At 40.9% G+C, this 21,095-nt stretch overlaps 2 protein-coding genes across 3 annotated transcripts; one reads left to right on the top strand and one right to left on the bottom strand.

The window, feature by feature from the left end:
* The first annotated feature begins 111 nt into the window (after positions 1-111).
* crym (crystallin, mu) lies at positions 112-4,683 on the top strand. Of its 2 annotated transcripts, none has more exons than XM_024388057.2 (8): positions 112-351; positions 428-578; positions 739-801; positions 930-1,031; positions 1,188-1,371; positions 4,077-4,198; positions 4,358-4,442; positions 4,535-4,683. In XM_024388057.2, the coding sequence occupies exons 1-8, from the start codon at positions 185-187 to the stop codon at positions 4,597-4,599; spliced, it is 939 nt and encodes a 312-aa protein (XP_024243825.1). In that variant the 5' UTR covers positions 112-184; the 3' UTR covers positions 4,600-4,683. The 2 variants fall into 2 exon arrangements, with proteins under 2 accessions (XP_024243825.1, XP_024243824.1); XM_024388056.2 differs by having other exon boundaries at positions 117-351; positions 4,365-4,442.
* Positions 4,684-4,740: 57 nt separating this feature from the next.
* Positions 4,741-14,157, bottom strand: LOC112224481 (ras-related C3 botulinum toxin substrate 1). The gene is made up of 6 exons (XM_024388059.2): positions 13,861-14,157; positions 11,731-11,802; positions 11,368-11,485; positions 8,597-8,659; positions 6,922-7,081; positions 4,741-6,593 (listed from the first exon to the last, which is right to left on the bottom strand). The coding sequence occupies exons 1-6, from the start codon at positions 13,893-13,895 to the stop codon at positions 6,463-6,465; spliced, it is 579 nt and encodes a 192-aa protein (XP_024243827.1). The 5' UTR covers positions 13,896-14,157; the 3' UTR covers positions 4,741-6,462.
* Positions 14,158-21,095: the final 6,938 nt, after the last annotated feature.

The following is a 21,095-nucleotide window of genomic DNA, read 5'->3' as shown; positions in this document are numbered from 1 at the left end:
CAATATGTGCCCATTTGATCTTGTAGGGCGTTTTTAGAACATATCCTAGCGTTCACGCAACCGTTTGGTGTCTTGAACGCAGCGTCTGAGCTGGAATAATTCATCCACAAAGTTGAACTTTTGGACTCGCATCACTGATCATAAACTGTATGTACGCTTGAGTTGAGCAAAAGCTTTAGCCACCATGGCTGAGCCACCCGTTCTTATACGACAAGATGAGGTTGAAGGTTTGTTACATTATAAAGATTTGATCCCGCGACTTGAAGTAGCACTGGGGAAGTTTTCCAAACTGGACAGCGCAGAAGTGATCCAGCCCGTTCGTACTACGGTCCCGTTACAAAAATACAATGGGTATGTTTATTCATTCCCCTGTTTATCATTGGTCGGTAATTTAGTAACAATACTGTTCCAAAAATGTTCCGGACAGATTTCTGGGGCTGATGCCTGCGTATTTGGTGCATGAAGACATCCTGTGCACAAAATTGGTGTGCTTCTACAAGAGGGAGAGTGGGTCAACTCTGCCATCAACTCAAGCCACAGTGTTGCTGTTTGATCCTGAGTATGGGAATGTCAAAGCTGTGAGTATGCCTATGATCATTGAACAGAGGCCATTAGATGTTATTTATCATTTGTGATTAGCAATACAAGTAAAGTTAAATACTTCAAGGATTTAGCACAGCTGGTTATAATAGAGGTCAATTCAGTAATAACATGTCTCAGTGTGGTTGACATCTGCAGGTCATGGATGGGGAGGTCATCACAGCCAAAAGGACAGCAGCAGTGTCTGCTATTTCTGCCAAAGTAAGGCCCTCTCTTTGTGGCCTAGGCGGGCATGCATACTCTCTTTATTGGTGATTCCTCACTAACTGTCAATAACATTGTGCTGTTCTAACATTGGAATTTTTGGAACCCCCCTTGCAACTGCCCAGCTGTTGATGCCAGCCAAGTCGGAGGTGTTGACCATACTGGGAGCTGGCCATCAGGCCCTCAGCCACTACAACGTCTTCACAGAAACCTTCTCATTTAAAGAGGTACCAGAGTGATTCCATGTTTCTGAATGGGTGATTAGAGAGATCCACTGGTGTGTTGTGGCTATATCCTCCAGACATAAGACTGGGTTCTGGTTAGAAATATCTTGTGGGTCATGAGAAAATATGAAAGACCATCGAGGGATCACGTCATTACAGGTCCGCGTGTGGAGCAGGAGGAAAGAGACGGCGGAGAGGTTTGCCCAGTCCACCCAGGGTCACGTTACAGTATGGGAGTCAGTGGAGGAGGCAGTGAACGGTGCAGACGTCATAGTCACTGTGACTGGGGCCAGTGAACCAGTGCTCTTTGGCCAGTGGGTCAAGCCAGGTGCCCATGTAGCAGGTGAGGAAACTCCTGACTGAAGATGATAGTGCCATGCCTTAAGACTTTGATGTGTGAAGATAACATACTGTATATTTAATTTTTTATTTAACATTTATTTAACCAGGAAAAGCCCATTGAGACCCAGAGTCTCTTTTTCAAGGGAGACCTGGCCAAAAAGGCAGCAACAATCAAAACATTTCAGAATTAAAACATACAACAGAACATGATCCAGCCTAAAAAAAGCATTTACACTCCTCCGTAACAGTCTCCCATCATTATTTTAAATGAATTCAGTGGCACTAACATATCTAGATGAAGCATGGATTATAGACTATTCCATGCCTCTGGTGCACAAGAAGAGAAGGCAGTCTTGCCTAATACTGTGAATGTCCTGGGGACCTTAAGTAGCAACCACCTAGCAGGGTATGGTAACTGCTAGTGGTGAAGGAGACCACACTACAGAGGTAAAGAGGGAGTTTACCCAAAAGGGCTTTGTAGGTGAACACATACAAATGTATCTTTCTGCACATATAAAGTAAAGTGTACAAACCTACCATTTGGTACAATGTGCAATGGTGGGTGAGTGACTTGGCATTTGTAATAAAGTGCAAGGATGCATGATAAACAGAGTCCAGTCTATGTAAGACAGAGGAGGTTGCATACATATACAACAAGTCACCATAATCAATTACAGAGAGAAAAGTGGCCTCAACAAGCTTCTTTCTAGCCATAAGCGGGAAGCAGGCCTTATTACGAAAATAAAAACCCAATTTCAATGTAAGCTTTGTCACAAGATTATCCACATGAACTTTGAAGGACAACTTGTCATCCAACTAAATACCATGGTATTTGTAGGATGACACCTTTTCAATGGATAAGCCACCAGATGTGACAATGCTAACGTTCTCTGGCAGAGTTCTAGCTCTGGTAAAGGTCATGAATTGAATTTTCTTTCAAGACCAGTTTGAGGCCATAAAGGCAGGCCTGCAGTGACTGAAAAGCAGTCTGGAGCTCTTCAACAGCCTTAACCAGAGAAGGAGCACATGAATATATGACTGTATCATCTGCATATAGATGTAACTTTGCTGGTTGCATCCCATTTCCCAAATCATTAATAAACATTGAGAACAACACAGGATATAAAATGGAACCCTGGGGCACACCTCTATTAATCTCAAGAATGCCAGACTTGTGATTGTCAGTTATACACGTTGTGTTCTGTCAGAAAGATAGTTCCTAAACCAATTTACTGCTCCTTCACTGAGACCAGTGTTTCTGAGTCTAGCTAGCAACAATTCATGGTCAACTGAATCAAAGGCCTTTGATAAATCCACAAGCAGAGCAGCACAATGTTGCTTTTTATCAAGTGCATTTATTATGTAATTTGCCACAGCCATAGCTGCAGTTGTGGTGCTGTGCCCCGGTCTAAAGCCAGACTGAACCCCGCTCAGTATGTTCTTTTCAATGAAGACACTTTTTAACTGTGAGTTCACTAGGGATTCATAGACTATGGCCATGATAGGGAGTTTGGAGATAGGACGATTGTTATTGGCATCTGAGGGATCTCCACTCTTTAGCAGTGGGGGACTTAAGCTGCTTTCCAAATGCTGGTATGGAATTGGTCAAGAGACTCAAATTGAACATGTGAGCCACAGGTTCAGTAATAATATCAGCTACTATCTTTAAGAGGTAGGGGTCAAGGTTGTCTGAACCTGCAGACTTTTTAGTGTCTATTGCCTCCAGTGTTTTATAGACCTCAGTATAAGAAACAGGCTCAACGTTAAAATGGTTCACGTGAGGGCCTATATCATAGTTTACTGTAACAGAGCTTACATTAGAGGCATGGGCCCCACCATTATCAAAAACTGAACCAGCAGATATGAAGTGCTTGTTAAAAACCCCTACAATATGGGCTTTATCTTTCACTTCATTAGAATCCATCATTAAATGGTCATGAAGGCCAGAGGATACATTAGAACCTGACACTGATTTGATTGGCTTCCAGAACTTGGTAGGGTTGTTTAGGTTTTCCGTGACTGCATTTAGATCATCTGATTTGGACTTCCTGATCAATCCTGTGCATTTGTTTCTTTGTGCTCTGAAGGAGGCCCAGTCAACAGGAGCATTTGTATGTCTAGCTTGAGCCCAAAATACATTTATCTTTCTAATGAATTCTGCCAAGTTATCTGAAAACCAGGGATTGTCCCTTCCACTGATTCTAAATTTCTTCACAGGGGCATGTTTATCGCAAATCAACACACATTTCATAGACAAATAGTCCCAGGCAGTGTCAACATCGGGAATCAGACTTACTCTGTCAATATTATGGTACAGATCATGTAAGAACGTTTGCTCATCAAACTGTCTAAAATGTCTTTTAAAAATATAACGGGGTTTGGCTTTGGTCATTTTTGTATTTATAACACAAGCAATTGCACAGTGATCACAGACATTGCAGAATATCCCAGTTGATGTGTATTTGTGAGGGGTATTCGTTAGAATAATGCCCAATAGCGTTGATTTGTTAGGTGCTCTGGGATTCGGTCTTGTCGGCGCATTAATTAGAGCGAGATTCAGAGTCATTTAAAAGTGTCCGATACAGATGTATGCACGCCCCAGTTCAAATCTCCTAAAATAATTGAGTCATATCGCTTGTGCAGGACATCTCTCTTTGTTCTTAATGTAATGTATCATTGTTGTGTGTGTGTGTGTGTGCGCATCAGCTGTGGGAGCCTGCAGGCCAGACTGGAGGGAGCTGGATGATGTGTTGATGAGGCAGGCTGAGGTGTATGTAGACAGCAGAGAGGGAGCTGTAGCAGAGTCAGGAGACATCATCCTGTCTGGGGTAGGTTGTGAGACTATTGGTATTCTGTATATGGGTTTCTTCTGGCTGTGCCTACTGAATGCAATCTTGGTTTATGGAAGTTATACAAGTGGGTAATCCCAATTAAAGGATAAACATGTTTAACATGATTTGGTGTGCTAATGAATACTTAATATCCAGGCCAAAGTGTTTGCAGAGCTTGGAGAGGTTCTCAATGGAACAAGACCTGCCCTTAGAGAGAAGACCACTGTGTTCAAATCCCTTGGTAGATTGTCTTTATCCTCTATTCAAATCCTGTAACATGTTCCTTCATTGTACTTTTCCCATAGTTTTATTGACCCTGTTTGTATACAACAGGAATGGGGATTCAAGATGCAGTCTCTGCCAAGCTTGTGTTTGAACAGTGGAAGAACAAACACTGAAGACCTGAGGATAATGGGATGGCCATGGATGTGATCACTTACATTCCCACCAGTTCTATATTAAAGGGAGTTGGTGGAAAGATAGTGGGAGTTACTGTGTTATTCCTACATCTGCACAACAGGAAGTAAAAAATGACAGGCAGAGATTAAATGAATTTATTGGCTTAAAAAAAAAAAAAAAAAAAAATCAGCAGATTAAACTACTATTGTCAAAATAAAACCACATTTAGCCAAAGAAAAATCAGGTATAATTTCTTTCCTTGTGCTGTTAACACTGGTAATAGCTCAGAACAGCCTCACTCAGTTCAAATTAAAAAAGAGTACTTTGAAAATTCACTGGTAGGTGAACTACTGTATATTTTAAATACAGCAATTAGAAGCTACAATAAGACAAAGACAACATGGTCAGTTACAACTTCTGAATTATTTTAAATTGCTCAGTTTTTAGTGATACAGTAATAGGTTAGCCTGGATGTAGTCCCTGTTCAGCTATTACATTCCTGCCATTGGCCAAATGAAAGGAGTGGCAAGGAGTGGAATGTTAGATAGAAAGACTGGTACTCAGACTAGTAATAGGCAGCTCTGATGACAAAACAACACAGTAATGTTTACATAGCATCATGATGTTAGTGATGATAAAGCTTAATGTTAAAATGAGTTCACAACTATGTTGTTTCGAGTAGCAAACAAAGTCCAGATTCTTCACACAAGAACTATACCTTCTGTAAAGGACTGGATAGATGGCATCTGCTGACAGAATACGTTCTTAAAGGGAATGAGGTTGAATTCTACCTTATAACAAAGAAGGCCTATAACAAAAAGGTTGACACACGCAGGTGTTTGGAGTGTAAATCTGGCAGACTACACAGTACAGTTCCTTTACTGACAATACTCGTACAATGGATGTATTTTGTGTTTATGTACAGAAAACACAGTTTGTGAAACCGTTGTTTAATCCAACAAGAGGGATCCATCTAAATTGGTCTGATAAAGAACCATTCTCCATCCACTTTCTAACAGGTTCTCCTATTCACCTGTTCAGGTGCATCTGTATAGACACCTGTAGAATGTAAAATACTATTTTATCAGATCAAGGGGCAAGCACTGTAAGTTGATATTTAGATAGATCTAATAAGCATTTAATCCACCTAAGTATAAAGTGATCGCTATTATCCATGATTGAGTTATTTTGACAATGTATTTGATGGATAGATAAAATCTACCTGATGAGAAACAATTGATCTAAATTTACTTGATCTACATAGAGTACGATTATAGAACATAGAAGACACTACTACAACACTTTTTTTTTGTTTTTTTAAGAGTTTACTTCAATTTCTCTTGAACCATTTAAAGGATATTTTAAGATTTTGCTAATTATGGTCGCACATATGGTACAAAAGAAAAAAACAAGAAGCAATCATTACATTTAGTGTATATGGAGCTATGAGAAAGTGATGACCGTTATATGCTGTATATGGAGCTATGAGAAAGTGATGACCGTTATATGCGGTAGGAATTTTGGCAACACCTCAATTCTACACAATTGAAGTCTGTAAACAAACAATATGGACTCGAGAAGAGTGGAAAGAGACTGAAATTGAAAAGAGCAATTAGTATCTTCCAAGAACATAAAAAAAAGTTATTTTTAGAAGGCAGCAGGAATTTCACAAAGCTCTAATTCTAGGATTTGTATAATAAAAATCATATTTAAGTACTATGTACTAATTACAATCCGAGAGAAAAAAAATGACATCTGTAGAATCTTCCCTCTTAAGACACTCCCCCACCCTCTTCTTCCTCCCCCCAACCAATAGGTGAGCTCAGACTGCAGTGTGACTTCCTACTTCCTGTCTGCGGCGTTTAGAGTAGTGAACACTTTCTCTTCCTCTTCTTGACGGGCGGGGGACACAAGACCGCCCGGATGGCTTCGTCAAACACTGTCTTAAGGCCACGCTGTGTCAAGGCTGAGCATTCCAGGTACTTTACTGCTCCTGTAGAGGGGAGAGAGGCCGGCATTCAACGTCACAGCAAACGGGATTTCATTCATTAAAATCCTGAATTGAATAATAGCTAAGACTACCCCATCCGGTTGCAAATGAAGCTATGGAGAAACTCCATTGACCTTGCTGTGTTGTCCAGTAAAATGTTTGCTCTACGTCCAGGATACCGGGCCCTCAAGTATTACTAAGAAGTAAGCCTTGTCCGAGCCAGAACAGCTCATATCTGTTATTTGTTATCTGTTGTTTTTGTAGCGTGATGCAGCTTGATGTACAAGTACACCTCCTGGACAGGACACTAAAGTACTATTAGTATACTAACCAATCTCTTTTGCCATGGCCAGACCCTGGGGGTAGGTAATGGGGGTGAGTTTCTTCTCCTTCAGCTTCTCGATGGTGTCCTTGTCATCTCTCAGATCCAGCTTGGTGCCCACCAGGATGATTGGGGTGTTGGGGCAGTGGTGTCTCACCTCTGGGTACCACTATGGAGGACAGGGCCAAGCCAGTCAGGATAGGATCAGGATGTTACTGTAGACTAGACGCCTATCTATCAAGTACATCAGTTGTTTTGAGAATGTGGATAAAATCCACCCTGTCAAGCAATGACCATGTTGATAACTTAATACAGCTCCAGGCATTTTATGCTTTTCTTAACATCTGAGATTTAATGCAATCTGACACACGTCAAATCAGTTTCCTTGATCTTCTGATCTTGTGTGAAGATAATGTTCTATACACTGATCTTTACAGGAAGCCTACTGATCATAACAGTTTGTTGAGGGCTGATAGTTGTCACCCACTTCCCTTGAAAAACAGTTTGCCCTACAGCCAATTTGTCGAATCAAAAGAATTTGCAAAAAACAATCAGATTTCGACAGAAATATGGCCGAGACGCAAAGGAAGTTCAAGGAGAGGGGCTACAAGAATGATCAGATCAAATTCAAAACATGACCTTTTTCAAGGTCAGTCTCGCAAAAAGACGCATTCTTGTGTTCTAACTACCCGCTATTCAAAGTGCTCTGAACAAATTAAGGGATCGTTCACAAACATTGGCACATCCTAAAATCCGATGGTAGTCTCGGTAATGTGTTTTCGGACCTTCCCTTGGTCATATTCTCGCGGGGCAGAAATCTCAGAGACCAATTGATACACTCTGATTTACCACCCCAAGATATTCCTGAACAACGTCTATTTGCGCCCCTACTGGATGGAAATTACAAATGTAAAGGCCGTGCTCAATGCAATGGCACTTATAAATGTAGATCCTTCAAACACCCACAAACAGGGAAATCGATCCCAATCAAAGGAGTTATTACGTGCTCCACTAAGACAGTTATTTATCTTATAACTTGTCCTTGTGGTAAAAATGATGTAGGTAAAACAAAGCGCGAATTAAAAGTACGTATCTCAGAGCATTGTAGCACCATTAGGTGTAAAAACTTTACTTATCCAGTTGCGGCCCACTTCTTGGAGGCAGGCCACTCGATTTCGTCTCTGCGTTATATTGGCATCGAACATGTCACCCTCCCTAGGAGAGAGGGGGTGACCGTGATAATTTATTGTTAAAACGAGAGGCTGCCTCGATCTTTAACTTGCGCCCTTCGGTCTCAACGTAGACTTTGATCTGAAGTCATTCTTGTGATTTTGCCATTGTAATTGTTTGTAAGCTTGTGTAGTCAAATTAATCTATGATCGTATGCTATCCATTTGTTGTTTGTATGCTGTTCTTTGTATGACATTTTAATATTTGATAATTAACCAATGATATTAGGCCACTCCTGGCCATGATTACAGACACCTGTGTCTTTTGACACTATATAAACGAGTCATCCCGCAGTGTTTGTGATTATACCCTGATGAAGACAGCTTGGCTGTCGAAACGTTGGTAATTACATTTTTGTATCTGAGCTCCTAGAGTGTGCGGATCTTTTATTTTCAAGATAACTTAATACTTAACAGAAAAACTAAACAGAAACAAAGCGGAGACTATGACTCACCTTGGCACGGACGTTTTCAAAGGAGGCAGGACTCACGAGAGAGAAACAGATCAAAAACACATCCTGTTGGGGAGGAAACAACCAGCATTATTTATTTGGTCATACGAGTACAGCATTACAAGATCAAACATGAAAAATTGACACTTACAATTTATGGAGATTAATGTTTTGTAGCTATGAATGGTACAAAAAAAACATACATGACACAGACAACAGAGTTCATGAACATCCTCAATTCACTGCGATACAACTTTACTGTTATCTAGGAGGACAAAGTTCCCTGAACACTCAATTGCCGGGAGGAGTCAGAGCCCAGAATGTGGGGCAAACAGAGCACTCTTTCACTTCCTTAATGTCTGCTCCAGACATTGTTTTAGTACTGTGGAAAGCAGGCTGTACTCTCCTCCTCATACAGACCTCTGAGCCATAAGAAACAATCAATACGCCTTTCCCTAACGCCCTGATTATCTTGTTATATTATTCACAATGTTGTAGGGATTGATTCTTTATGCAGAGCTGACAGCAATTTTAAAACAACTTCCTCTGTGCTCACCTATTATGATAATCCATATGCGCGCCACTAGAAATCCCTGCATTAGCATGTTTCTGTTAGCCAATACATCCTGACAAAATACACCATATTACTGACCTGCTAATGTGCCTGGACCTTGTAGGCTAAACTGCAGAGAAAAGACCCATAACCGATCCAAATGATTGCCCAATAAGGCAGGCTAGATGCAGTTATTTTTCTAAATTAATATGCATGAAAAACGCCAGGCTTTTGAGCGATTATTGAAATAATGGCAATTCACAGCAGTTTGAGGTCTAGAGTTTTATACTCACTTGAAAACAAGAAAATTATTAATTACATTGTTGTAGCCTAGGTTGGATACATTTCTAGTCCCTAAAAAAACAGAATCCATAGAGTAGCTTTTCGAGCTGCGTGCCCGGGGACTGGGAGCTCAGCCTCGGGACCGCACAGTGTAGGCTACCTATGATTTCCATTTCTGATAACTATGTTTTCTTTCACTGCGTAAATTGACTGGATATATTCACTGCAGTATGAAGCCTAACATTGAGCTGATGAATTAAGTGCTTCTAACTTAGACTATTTTCTTTACTAATAGCCTATTGGAAGAGAGATGCACACTTGCTTGCTGAATGTAAAATAAGCTACAGCATTAAGAACACACAGGGAGTGGGAAAGGAGAAGTCCATATTTTCCTTGTAGGCCCATCTTAACACCGATAGGCTACATCCTGCCAAAATACACCATAAGAGTCGCCTGCTAATGTACCTTTCTAGCCATTCTAAATTGTCGAGAATGTACCCCAACTGATCCAAATGGTTGCATAATCAGGCCTAGGCTGTATGCAGTTATTTTGGCATGAAACAAAACAGGACGTTTGAGCGTTTATTCAAACTAGCCTATATCACTGTAGTTTACAGCCTTATAGACAATACTGACTTGAACTGACTGTACTGACTTGGTAACAAAAATGAATTCCTCATTGCACTGTTGTAGCACAGGTAGAATAATTGTCTTGTCTAAAAATGTAGCCCTAATTAATAGTGGAGCTTTGCATTCGCGGGGAACAGAGCGTAGCCTGGAGGAACCCACAGATCTGACATTTCATAATCTGTTAATTTATTTTTCTTGCACTTTGACTGGTTATTATTTAGCCTACAGCCCTAATATTTAGCTAATATCTAGCTTCTTACTTCAGCTACACATCAGATATCACTAGCCTCTCTTTTCCAGCTGTTTAGGCTATAGGCTACGCAAGCCTCTCCACGATAGCCATTCCTCTGCTCGTAAAATTCCAGGAAAAAAAGCTATAGAATATTTATCTTGATATTTTTTTTTATACTAGGCTTAACAGCCTATAACATTCAATTGCTGAACGTAAAACAGGCCTACAGTTGAGGTGAGAAAGCGCATCGGAGTGATCACATTCGGCCGGTTATGATAACATTGTTACACTGACGCATGCAAATAGTTGCATAGGACAGACAGATGAGCACAGTGAAAAAGACAACCGAAAAGGAATTGACAACCATTAGAAAATCATAAATCACTTGCAAACTACTTGAGGAACATGCCAATGTCATACTGTAAAAAAATATGTAGGCTCAACAGCGTTTGTTGATGAATTGCTACATTTCAAATATGAGTTACTATATTATTTTCTATTAGGCCTACATGTACATTGAGGTATTATTTGCAGTTGTCACCATGACAATGAACACACCCTGAAATTACTGAATGGTTGAGTTACCATTTTGTAATAGGCAGCACAATGCGTTGATCAGTTGATTGACATCTGTAGGACTGTAGAACGATAAACCTTCCCCTAGTGTGGATGCTCACCAAGGTTTTATAGTTATGTAGCCTATAGTTTATCGTTATTGGCTTTGTGGATGGCCCTTAACTCTGACACAACTAACGTTATCACAACAGTACAACTAGTAGGTCTAGCTAACGTTAGCGAACTTGAAGGAAATAAATACAAAATTAAACTTGTTTACTTTTATGCTCTATAAATTGACTCCAAATAATTTACCGCACCAAGTTTGCAACCGGCGAACTGCCACACTGCAGTAAGGAAGTAAAGCGAAAGTCGAATCCCATCACTTCCGTTTTTTGGCTGTACCCATAGAAACATCTGAAAATGTGTTTGATACTTTGAGACGCAGTAAAGTCACTTGACTGTCTTCATTGCTGACACTAGTGACCTAGAGGACACAGTACATTTATCCTGTTGTTTTACCGTCTGTGGATAGGACAGTGGTCTGAGTCTGTCGTAGTCTTCCTGTCCTGCTGTATCCCATAGACCCAGATTCACTGGTTTCCCATCTACCATCACATTGGCAGAGTAGTTGTCAAAGCTAGAGAGAGATACACCACATTGACATCAATGGATGTGATCAGCACACCACCAAGAAATAAAATCAACAAGTTAATTTCAATGATTCGACAGGCCAAATATAGAATTTCCTGATCATCAGGAGAAAACCCCCCACATCGGACTATAAAATATAACAGTTCTGAATGTTAATGTTGGCATTCTATGTTTCTCGTGTGGGGCACCTGCTACGATGAGGGAGTGGGGGGATAGAGTGAGAGTACTTACACTGTGGGGATGTATTCCCCGGGGAACGCGTTGGTGGTGTAGCTGATGAGCAGGCATGTTTTACCCACAGCTCTGGAGGAGAGAAGCATAAAGAGATGGAGGAATGAAGAGGAGAAATAAGCCGCCTGGCCTCAGTTTTGTTTTTGTCAATTTCAAAACTGAAAGGAGAACTTGAATGGGGTGTAACTGGCAAACTTAAGACAATGAGTTAAACTGAAAAATGTCTGCAGAATGACACATTTGAGTCCCAATCACAATGTCCTAAATAAGATTGGGTGGTGTAGCTCAATAAGAACATGCAGCAGACATTTAGGTTGGGTTGCACCATCATGGATACTCAAACTGGGTTAAATCAAGGTTTATCTATAAATCTTGTTTAACCAAACTTGAAACCTAGTTTTAAATTACTCCCTGTTTCCCCACAATTTTGTGTTATCCAATTGGCTGTTACAGTCTTGTCTCGTCACTAAAACTCCCGTATGGACTCGGGATAGGCGAAGGCAGAGAGCCGCGCGTCCTCCGAAACAACCCAACAAAGCCGTACTGCTTCTTGACACAATGCCCACTTAACCCAGAAGTCAGCCGCACCTGTGTGTCGAGGGAAACAGTAACACCTGGCGACCGTGTCAGCGTGCCCGGCCTGCCACAGTAGCCGCTAGTGCGAGATGGGACAAGGACACCCCTGGTGGACAAACCCTCTCCTAACCCGGACGACACTGGGCCAATTGTGCGCCGCCCCATGGGTCTCCGGGTCGCGGCCGGCTGGCAAAAGAACATGAACTCGAACCCAGAATCTCTAATGGCACAGCCTTAGACCACTGCGCCACTCAGTAGGCTTAAATTAATCCTAGTTAAATGTAATCCTTCTTATAAACAAAAATCAAATGTAATCATGTTGCTCCACTGTTTTAAAGTCAAATGTAAAAGTAGGTTAGGGATTCAATCTAAACTGCCACTGGAGGATGTTTAAGTTTGTCATGTCAGTGTATGTGCTGTTTTCAGTGCGATTAACAATTTCAGCTCCTGCAGCTTATGTTTGTAAAACTCAACTAGCCAGGTAACATGAACTACTTTCACAAATTTCAAAAAGCTCAAAAACTCACTTTGCTAGCAAACTAGCAATGACCAGTGCTGGTTTGTTTCCATATGAATACAATTAGAACATATTGCTATGTTGAATGTATTATGACACGTGTCACTAATCATAGTTTAGTTATTTAATTAAGTGATCATGCCCAAGAAGCCAGTGTTTGGAGGATATATTGGCAAACAGTGCAAATGACAGATGTACAACTCACATATCTACTACGTACATTTGGTCAGGTCTCCCAAAAAGTTAAAGTTGCAGTATGTAAACTTATGGGCAATCTGACCAAATGTACATAGATGTGAGTTAATAGATGTCATTCTCGTTGTAAGCAAGTCTAAAAATATGTTCTGTGTGCACTATTTGTATGCTGCCCATTCTTAAATTACATTTGTCTTTCACTTTGTTTTGTTCACCAGCTTCAACCAGCTGAAAATACAGAATTTCTGGTTATGTAAAATATATATTTGCAGCTGTTAATATGGTACAATGATTCTCTACAATATACTTGCTTGTTTTGTCACAAACTGAAATTAGGCAAAGTTGCTAGCTATAAACCTAGATATACAAAATCTAAATTAGGTCTAATCTAAGATTAATTGAAACCATGTTTGGGCAACCCACCCTAAAGGATTGCTAGCTTGCTAAGCACAATTTAATAGCTAAAGATAATATGGTGGGTGCGTATTGATACGGATGTGTGAATTGGAAATGTTTTTTTTTTTTTGCATATTTCTGTCTGAGAAAATAGTGCATATAGCTGCGTAACCATAAACAGCAAACGAGAATGCTGAACAGTTAGCAGTAGGTAGCAATTACGCTAGCTAAGCTAAATTACACCATGCCACAAGTTTACAGGAAAATGTGTTGTTAGCAAGCTGGAAACAGTGACAACAGTTGTCACCAGTTAGCTAGCAACGTACCAAGCAAACTAAGGGCTACTAGAAACAATTTTGATATTATAATGTATATTCTACATCATAACTTATATTGTAAGACATTTTATAAACATAGCTAAATAGACAAATGTAGGTTCAACTTACCCGTCCCCCACTACAACACACTTGATGGCCTGCATCTGACGCCTCTCTCAGCTAGCTAGCTAAAATTTGAGCTTATCGGTTAGCTGGTAAACCACTCGTTAGTTGCCCCAACGGGGAAAAACAAGGTTTGAAGCCTCGATTAGAGGGCCCAAGTTACGATAGTTTGGAAATTAGTATAATTCCTTCAAATCAGTGTCCTCAACAATAACTTGGTGGAATTCTAAACTTGTAAAACAAGCAGCCACCACCCAAAAAAATCTCTGGTGCTAAAGTTGAAAAAACGCCCTCAGACAACGGAAGCTGTAACTCCCATTCCATGCAAGTCATTTCCGTTTACTGTAGATTGGATAGAGGAATTTTCAAAGGGCTGTCAAGATACGCCACCTAGCGGTAAGTTTAATATTTCTACAGCCACCTTTAGGTCCTTAACGTTAGAGGGCAGTATTTCCTCATCATTTAATATTGTAAAGATTTCAGGGAGGCAGGCATGAGACGAGACAGTCAAGACAAGTCCAGATGCAATACCTTGGGTGTTATGATTACATCACTCTGGAACTTTGTCATAGTTGTCCTGTGTTTTATCCTAAGAAAAATGATGTGTTTATCCACATTTATATAGATGAAAAATTGCATCTTATCTAAATTAACAGATTAAAAGGGAGTTTATCCCCTGCTGATTGTGGATCCATGTTGTAAGACATCTGAGTAAGTATAAAACCAGTTAAGCTGTAATTTTGAGTTCTCTCTCTCTCCCGCCCCTGTCCCCCCCCACCCCTCCCCCATTATCCCCTTCTTAACAAAACTATTAAAGTGGCTTGAGTTCATCTTTAATTAATCAGTGTCTTCATGGTAACTCAAACCCTGTCTCCCCATCCCCATGTACACTGAACAAAAAACAAAAATATAAAGGCAATAAGCAACAATTTGAAAGATTTTACTGAGTTATCAGTCAATTGAAATAAATTCATTAGGCGACACATTCCCTTCGCATAGAATTGATCAGGCTGTTGATTGTGGCCTGTGTAATGTTGTCTCACTCCTCTTCAAGGGCTGTGCGAAGTTGCTGGATATTGATGGGAACTGGGACACGCTGTCGTACACATCAATCCAGAGCATCACAAACATGCTCAATGGGTCTCGTGAGTATGCAGAACTGTGGAGGTCCTGGGCTGGCGTGATTGCACTTGGTCTGCAGTTGTGAGGCTGGTTGGACATACTGCCAAATTCTCTAAAATGAATGAAAATTAAATTCTCTGGAAACAGCTCTGGGGGGTATTCCTGCAGTCAGCATATGAATTGTGCACTCCTTCAAAACTTGAAACATCTGTGGTATTGTGCTGTGTGACAAAACTTCATATTTTAGAGTGGCCTTTTACTGTCCCCGGCACAAGGTGTGCACCTTGTGTGTCTAATGATCATGCTGTTTAATCAGCTTTTTGATATGCCACACCTGTCAAGTGGATGTATTATCATGGAAAATGAGAAATACTCACTAACAGGGATTTATACAAATTTGTGCAAATAAATTGAGAGAAATAGGCTTTTCTGTGTATGGAAAATCTATGGGAACTTTAATTTCAGCTCACTTTACATGTTGTGTTTATATTTTTGTTCAATATATTTATACCCAGAGAGATCTTATTATATTACTAGAGGGGCTATGTCATGAACCCTCAAAGTTCCGTAATGAGGCCAAAATTACAGCAATCTTGGCCAGGGAGAAATTCAAAACCAGTCTAATTGGAATGAATGTCAGCAGCTTCATAGGTGATGCATTTCCTGCTTTTAATTATGTAGGAAAATAAAAGAAAGGCATGTGATGTATCAGAAATTGTGTAATGGAATTATAGTCAATCTAAAATACTGTCATATAATGATAAATAGAGTTTATACAGGTTTTATACATATTTTCTGCATAAATAGCCTCTAAAATATACGTAAACAGACCATGAATGTCTCAGATGTTGTTTTCTTGGAAAGCTTTGAGTGTTATTATATGATACAATATCAGTACTTGTTGCATTTAAACCTTTCTAAACTCAGTCTTCAACTGATTTGAGCCAGGCTATGGCAGTGGATTGACTGCATCGCTTGAATGGAATGTTGGCATATTGGCAGTTAATTTAAAAAATTAATGGAATTATTCCTCTAAAATTGTCTGGCTAGCTAAAACACATACAATGTAGATAAATTCTTCGCATTCATTGTTTTACACAATATCTTATCACAGCACTGGCAAAGCCATGGTTGACCAACTCCCTGACTAACATTGCTGACCTCTGGACCGTCATAAGAAGGTTCATGTCCATTTTATATTCTAATTCCTAATTCTATGTTTATACCCCTCATCAGAATCGTGTAGGAAGGATTATGTTATTGGAGGATTTTGAAGCGATTGACACATTAATAGGATAGACAACAGCATTAAATGGTGGGTTAAAGCAGAGGAAAGGGATTAATGCAAGATAAACATGCTTGTCACAGAGACTAGGGGCCAGCACTAGCACTAGCACTAACACACATATGTGTCCCAATGGAAATGTGGAGCATTGGAGACATGTAAGATGCTCAAAGAGGAATTGTGTGGGGTTTGTGTAGAATCCGTGGGTGTTGGTAACTTTGTTAGATGCACTACCTTAAATGCACTACGTCACAGAGCATCCCTACCTCTGCATATATATATATATATATATATATATACACTGCTCAAAAAAATAAAGGGAACACTAAAATAACACATCCTAGATCTGAATGAATGAAATATTCTTATTAAATACTTTCTTTACATAGTTGAATGTGCTGACAACAAAATCACACAAAAATTATCAATGGAAATCAAATTTATCAACCCATGGAGGTCTGGATTTGGAGTCGCACTCAAAATTAAAGTGGAAAACCACACTACAGGCTGATCCAACTTTGATGTAATGTCCTTAAAACAAGTCAAAATGAGGCTCAGTAGTGTGTGTGGACTCCACGTGCCTGTATGACCTCCCTACAAACGCCTGGGCATGCTCCTGATGAGGTGGCGGATGGTCTCCTGAGGGATCTCCTCCCATACCTGGACTAAAGCATCTGCCAACTCCTGGACAGTCTGTGATGCAATGGTGGATGGAGCGAGACATGATGTCCCAGATGTGCTCAATTGGATTCAGGTCTGGGGAACGGGCAGGCCAGTCCATAGCATCAATGCCTTCCTCTTGCAGGAACTGCTGACACACTCCAGCCACATGAGGTCTAGCATTGTCTTGCATTAGGAGGAACCCAGGGCCAACCGCACCAGCATATGGTCTCACAAGGGGTCTGAGGATCTCATCTCGGTACCTAATGGCAGTCAGGCTACCTCTGGCGAGCACATGGAGGGCTGTGTGGCCCCCCAAAGAAATGCCACCCCACACCATGACTGACCCACCGCCAAACCGGTCATGCTGGAGGATGTTGCAGGCAGCAGAACGTTCTCCACGGCGTCTCCAGACTCTGTCACGTCTGTCACATGTGCTCAGTGTGAACCTGCTTTCATCTGTGAAGAGCACAGGGCGCCAGTGGCGAATTTGCCAATCTTGGTGTTCTCTGGCAAATGCCAAACGTCCTGCACGGTGGTGTTGGACTGTAAGCACAACCCCCAACTGTGGACGCCGGGCCCTCATACCACCCTCATGGAGTCTGTTTCTGATCGTTTGAGCAGACACATGCACATTTGTGGCCCGCTGGAGGTAATTTTGCAGGGCTCTGGCAGTGCTCCTCCTGCTCCTCCTTTCACAAAGGCAGAGGTAGCGGTCCTGCTGCTGGGTTGTTGCCCTCCTACGGCCTCCTCCACGTCTCTTGATGTACTGGCCTGTCTCCTGGTAGTGCCTCCATGCTCTGGACACTACGCTGACAGACACAGCAAATCTTCTTGCCACAGCTCGCATTGATTTGCCATCCTGGATGAGCTGCACTACCTGAGCTGCACTACCTGAGTCACTTGTGTGGGTTGTAGACTCCGTCTCATGCTACCACTAGAGTGAATGCACCGCCAGCATTCAAAAGTGACCAAAACATCAGCCAGGAAGCATAGGAACTGAGAAGTGGTCTGTGGTCACCACCTGCAGAACCACTCCTTTATTGGTGGTGTCTTGCTAATTGCCTATAATTTCCACCTGTTGTCTATTCCATTTGCACAACAGCATGTGAAATGTATTGTCAATCAGTGTTGCTTCCTAAGTGGACAGTTTGATTTCACAGAAGTGTGATTGACTTGGAGTTACATTGTGTTGTTTAAGTGTTCCCTTTATTTTTTTGAGCAGTATATATATATATATATATATATATATATATATACACATACATGTAAATATATGTGTATATTTATACTGTAAATTCACTCATACGCTACAGTTCTATGCCAAACTATCTATTTTGTATATAAAATATGTCAACTTTGTGTAAATTCCTCTGTCTGATTCTGCGTCTATATGTTGTCTATTGCTAGCAGCACTATATCACCAAGTAAAATTCTGGGTATGTGTAAATGTACTTGGTGAATAAAGGTGATTCTGATCCAGATGCATTGGTAGGCTCCTCTGATAAAGCTATGGAAAGCTACTGAATGTAAAGCATGCAGATCAGCAACACTACAGTATAGCCCAGAAGCTACTGTTCTGCTAGAGCTGTAGAAAGTAGAGTAAACACACCATTTATGGTGTCTCCTTCTCATGGTATATAACACTAGCGTGGAAATGATAGAAGTTAATTCATGCAAATAGATCTTTCTCACTCTCCAAGCTCAGGATCTGAGTGTTTGTCACCTGGTCATTATGTTTCCCATTATGTTTTTGAATCATCTCTCAACTACCGTATTCAAAACGCAAAGTTCATTTGCATAACAGTCTGTGGGGAATCGTCATGTAAATGTGTGCACGATTGCAGTAATTGGCACCATGCGAGAGCATGGATTGTCCCGGATGACATTTTAGAACGCTGGAAGAGTCAATGAGGGAGTTCGATCAATCTCGCCGGGGCAGCGGTATAGGCATGTTATGTGTCAGCTAAAAGTTGATTGCATTCGATTTGGAATTGGGTTGCCTCCCGGTCGTGAGCCAGGTGCTCCGTTCATAGCCCAACACGAAGATGGCTTCAAAACAAAAGTGACGTAATTAAGCATGTGTAGTAATTAGTAGGATTCTGTGTTTTCACATGCAAAAGTGATTCATTTTAATAAAAACACTTTATCTGCCTTCCCAATGAAAAATAGAATAGAAAATTCAAACATTTATTTCATGGAACAGAGATGTTGTATGTTTCTGGTCGATGCACCATTGTTGACAAAATTACCTAGTGGCACAGATTTCCCTACTGTTCCATTTGAGAATGGTGCTCCTCCCTCCCTGCATTCGCCCGATGACCTTGCCCAGTGCCCTGCATAATCGAATCCGCCCACTGGAACTATCCAACCTTCTGATGGATACAGATTGTGGTAAAGATATTATTCCTTAGGAGAACTGAACCCTCTGCCATGGTGTTATTCAGTTCAAATCCAATAAAATGTTATTGGTCACATACACATAGTTAGCAGATGTTCAAATCAAATTAAATGTATTTATATATCCCTTCTTACATCAGCTGATATGTCAAAGTGCTGTACAGAAACCCAGCCTAAAACCCCAAACAGCAAGCAATGCAGGTATAGAAGCACGGTGGCTAGGAAATGCCAAAACCTAGGAAGAAACCTAGAGAGTAACCAGGCTATGAGGGGTGGCCAGTCCTCTTCTGGCTGTGCCGGGTGGAGATTATAACAGAACATGGCCAAGATGTTCAAATGTTCATAAATGAACAGCATGGTCAAATAATAATAATCACAGTAGTTGTCGAGGGTGCAACAGGTCAGCACCTCAGCAGTAAATGTCAGTTGGCTTTTCATAGCCGATCATTAAGAGTATCTCTACCGCTCCTGCTGTCTCTAGAGAGTTGAAAACAGTAGGTCTGGGACAAGGTAGCATGTCCGGTGAACAGGTCAGTGTTCCATAGCCAGATATAACAGACTGACCCTAGTCCTTCACAGTTTTATTTGAGACGGCTGTACAACCATCAAAATTAATTGTTAGATTCAACAGAAGATCTCTTTGTTTCTTGGGACCTAGAACAAGCATCTCTGTTTTGTCTGAGTTTAAAAGTAGAACGTTTGCAGCCATCCATTTCCTTATGTCTGAAACACAGGCTTCTAGCGAGGGCAATTGTGGGGTTTTACCATGTTTCATTGAAATGTACAAGAGGTAAAATATATAGTGAAAACAATAGTAGTCCTAAAACGGAACCTTGAGGAACACCGAAATTTACAGTTGATTTGTCAGAGGACAAAACATTCACAGAGACAAACTGATATCTTCCCGACAGATAAGATCTAAACCAGGCCAGAACTTGTCCGTGTAGACCAATTTGGGTTTCCAATCTTTCCAAAAGAATGTGGTGATCGATTGTATCAAAAGCAGCACTAAGGTCTAGGAGCACGAGGACAGATGCAGAGACTCGGTCTGACGCCATTAAAAGGTAATTTACCACCTTCACAAGTGCAGTCTCAGTGCTATGACGGGGTCTAAAACCAGACTGAAGCATTTCGTATACATTGTTTGTCTTCAGGAAGGCAGTGAGTTGCTGCATAGCAGCTTTTTCTAAACATTTTGAGAGGAATGGAAGATTCGATATAGGCCGATAGTTTTTAAATAGTTTCTGGGTCAAGGTTTGGTTTTTTCAAGAGAGGCTTTATTACTGCCACTTTTAGTGAGTTTGGTACACATCCGGTGGATAGAGAGCCGTTTATTATGTTCAACATAGGAGGGCCAGGCACAGGAAGCAGCTCTTTCAGTAGTTTAGTTAGAATAGGGTCCAGTATGCAGCTTGAAGGTTTAGAGGCCATGATTATTTTCATCATTATGTTAAGAGAAATAGTACTAAAACACTTGAGTGTCTCTCTTGATCCTAGGTCCTGGCAGAGTTGTGCAGACTCAGGACAACTGAGCTTTGGAGAAATACGCAGATTTAAAGAGGAGTCTGTCATTTGCTTTCTAACGATCATGATCTTTTCCTCAAAGAAGTTCATGAATTTATGAAGTGAAAGCCATCCTCTCTTGGTGAATGCTGCTTTTTAGTTAGCTTTGCGACAGTGTCAAAAATAAATTTCCGATTGTTCTTATTTTCCTCAATTAAGGTGGAAAAATAGGATGATCGAGCAGCAGTGAGGGCTCTTCGATATTGCACGG

This window comes from Oncorhynchus tshawytscha, linkage group LG25 (assembly GCF_018296145.1).
Source record: "Oncorhynchus tshawytscha isolate Ot180627B linkage group LG25, Otsh_v2.0, whole genome shotgun sequence".
Taxonomy (NCBI): domain Eukaryota; kingdom Metazoa; phylum Chordata; class Actinopteri; order Salmoniformes; family Salmonidae; genus Oncorhynchus; species Oncorhynchus tshawytscha.
Note: the sequence above shows the minus strand (reverse complement) of the source record. Positions and strands in the feature narration are given on the sequence as shown.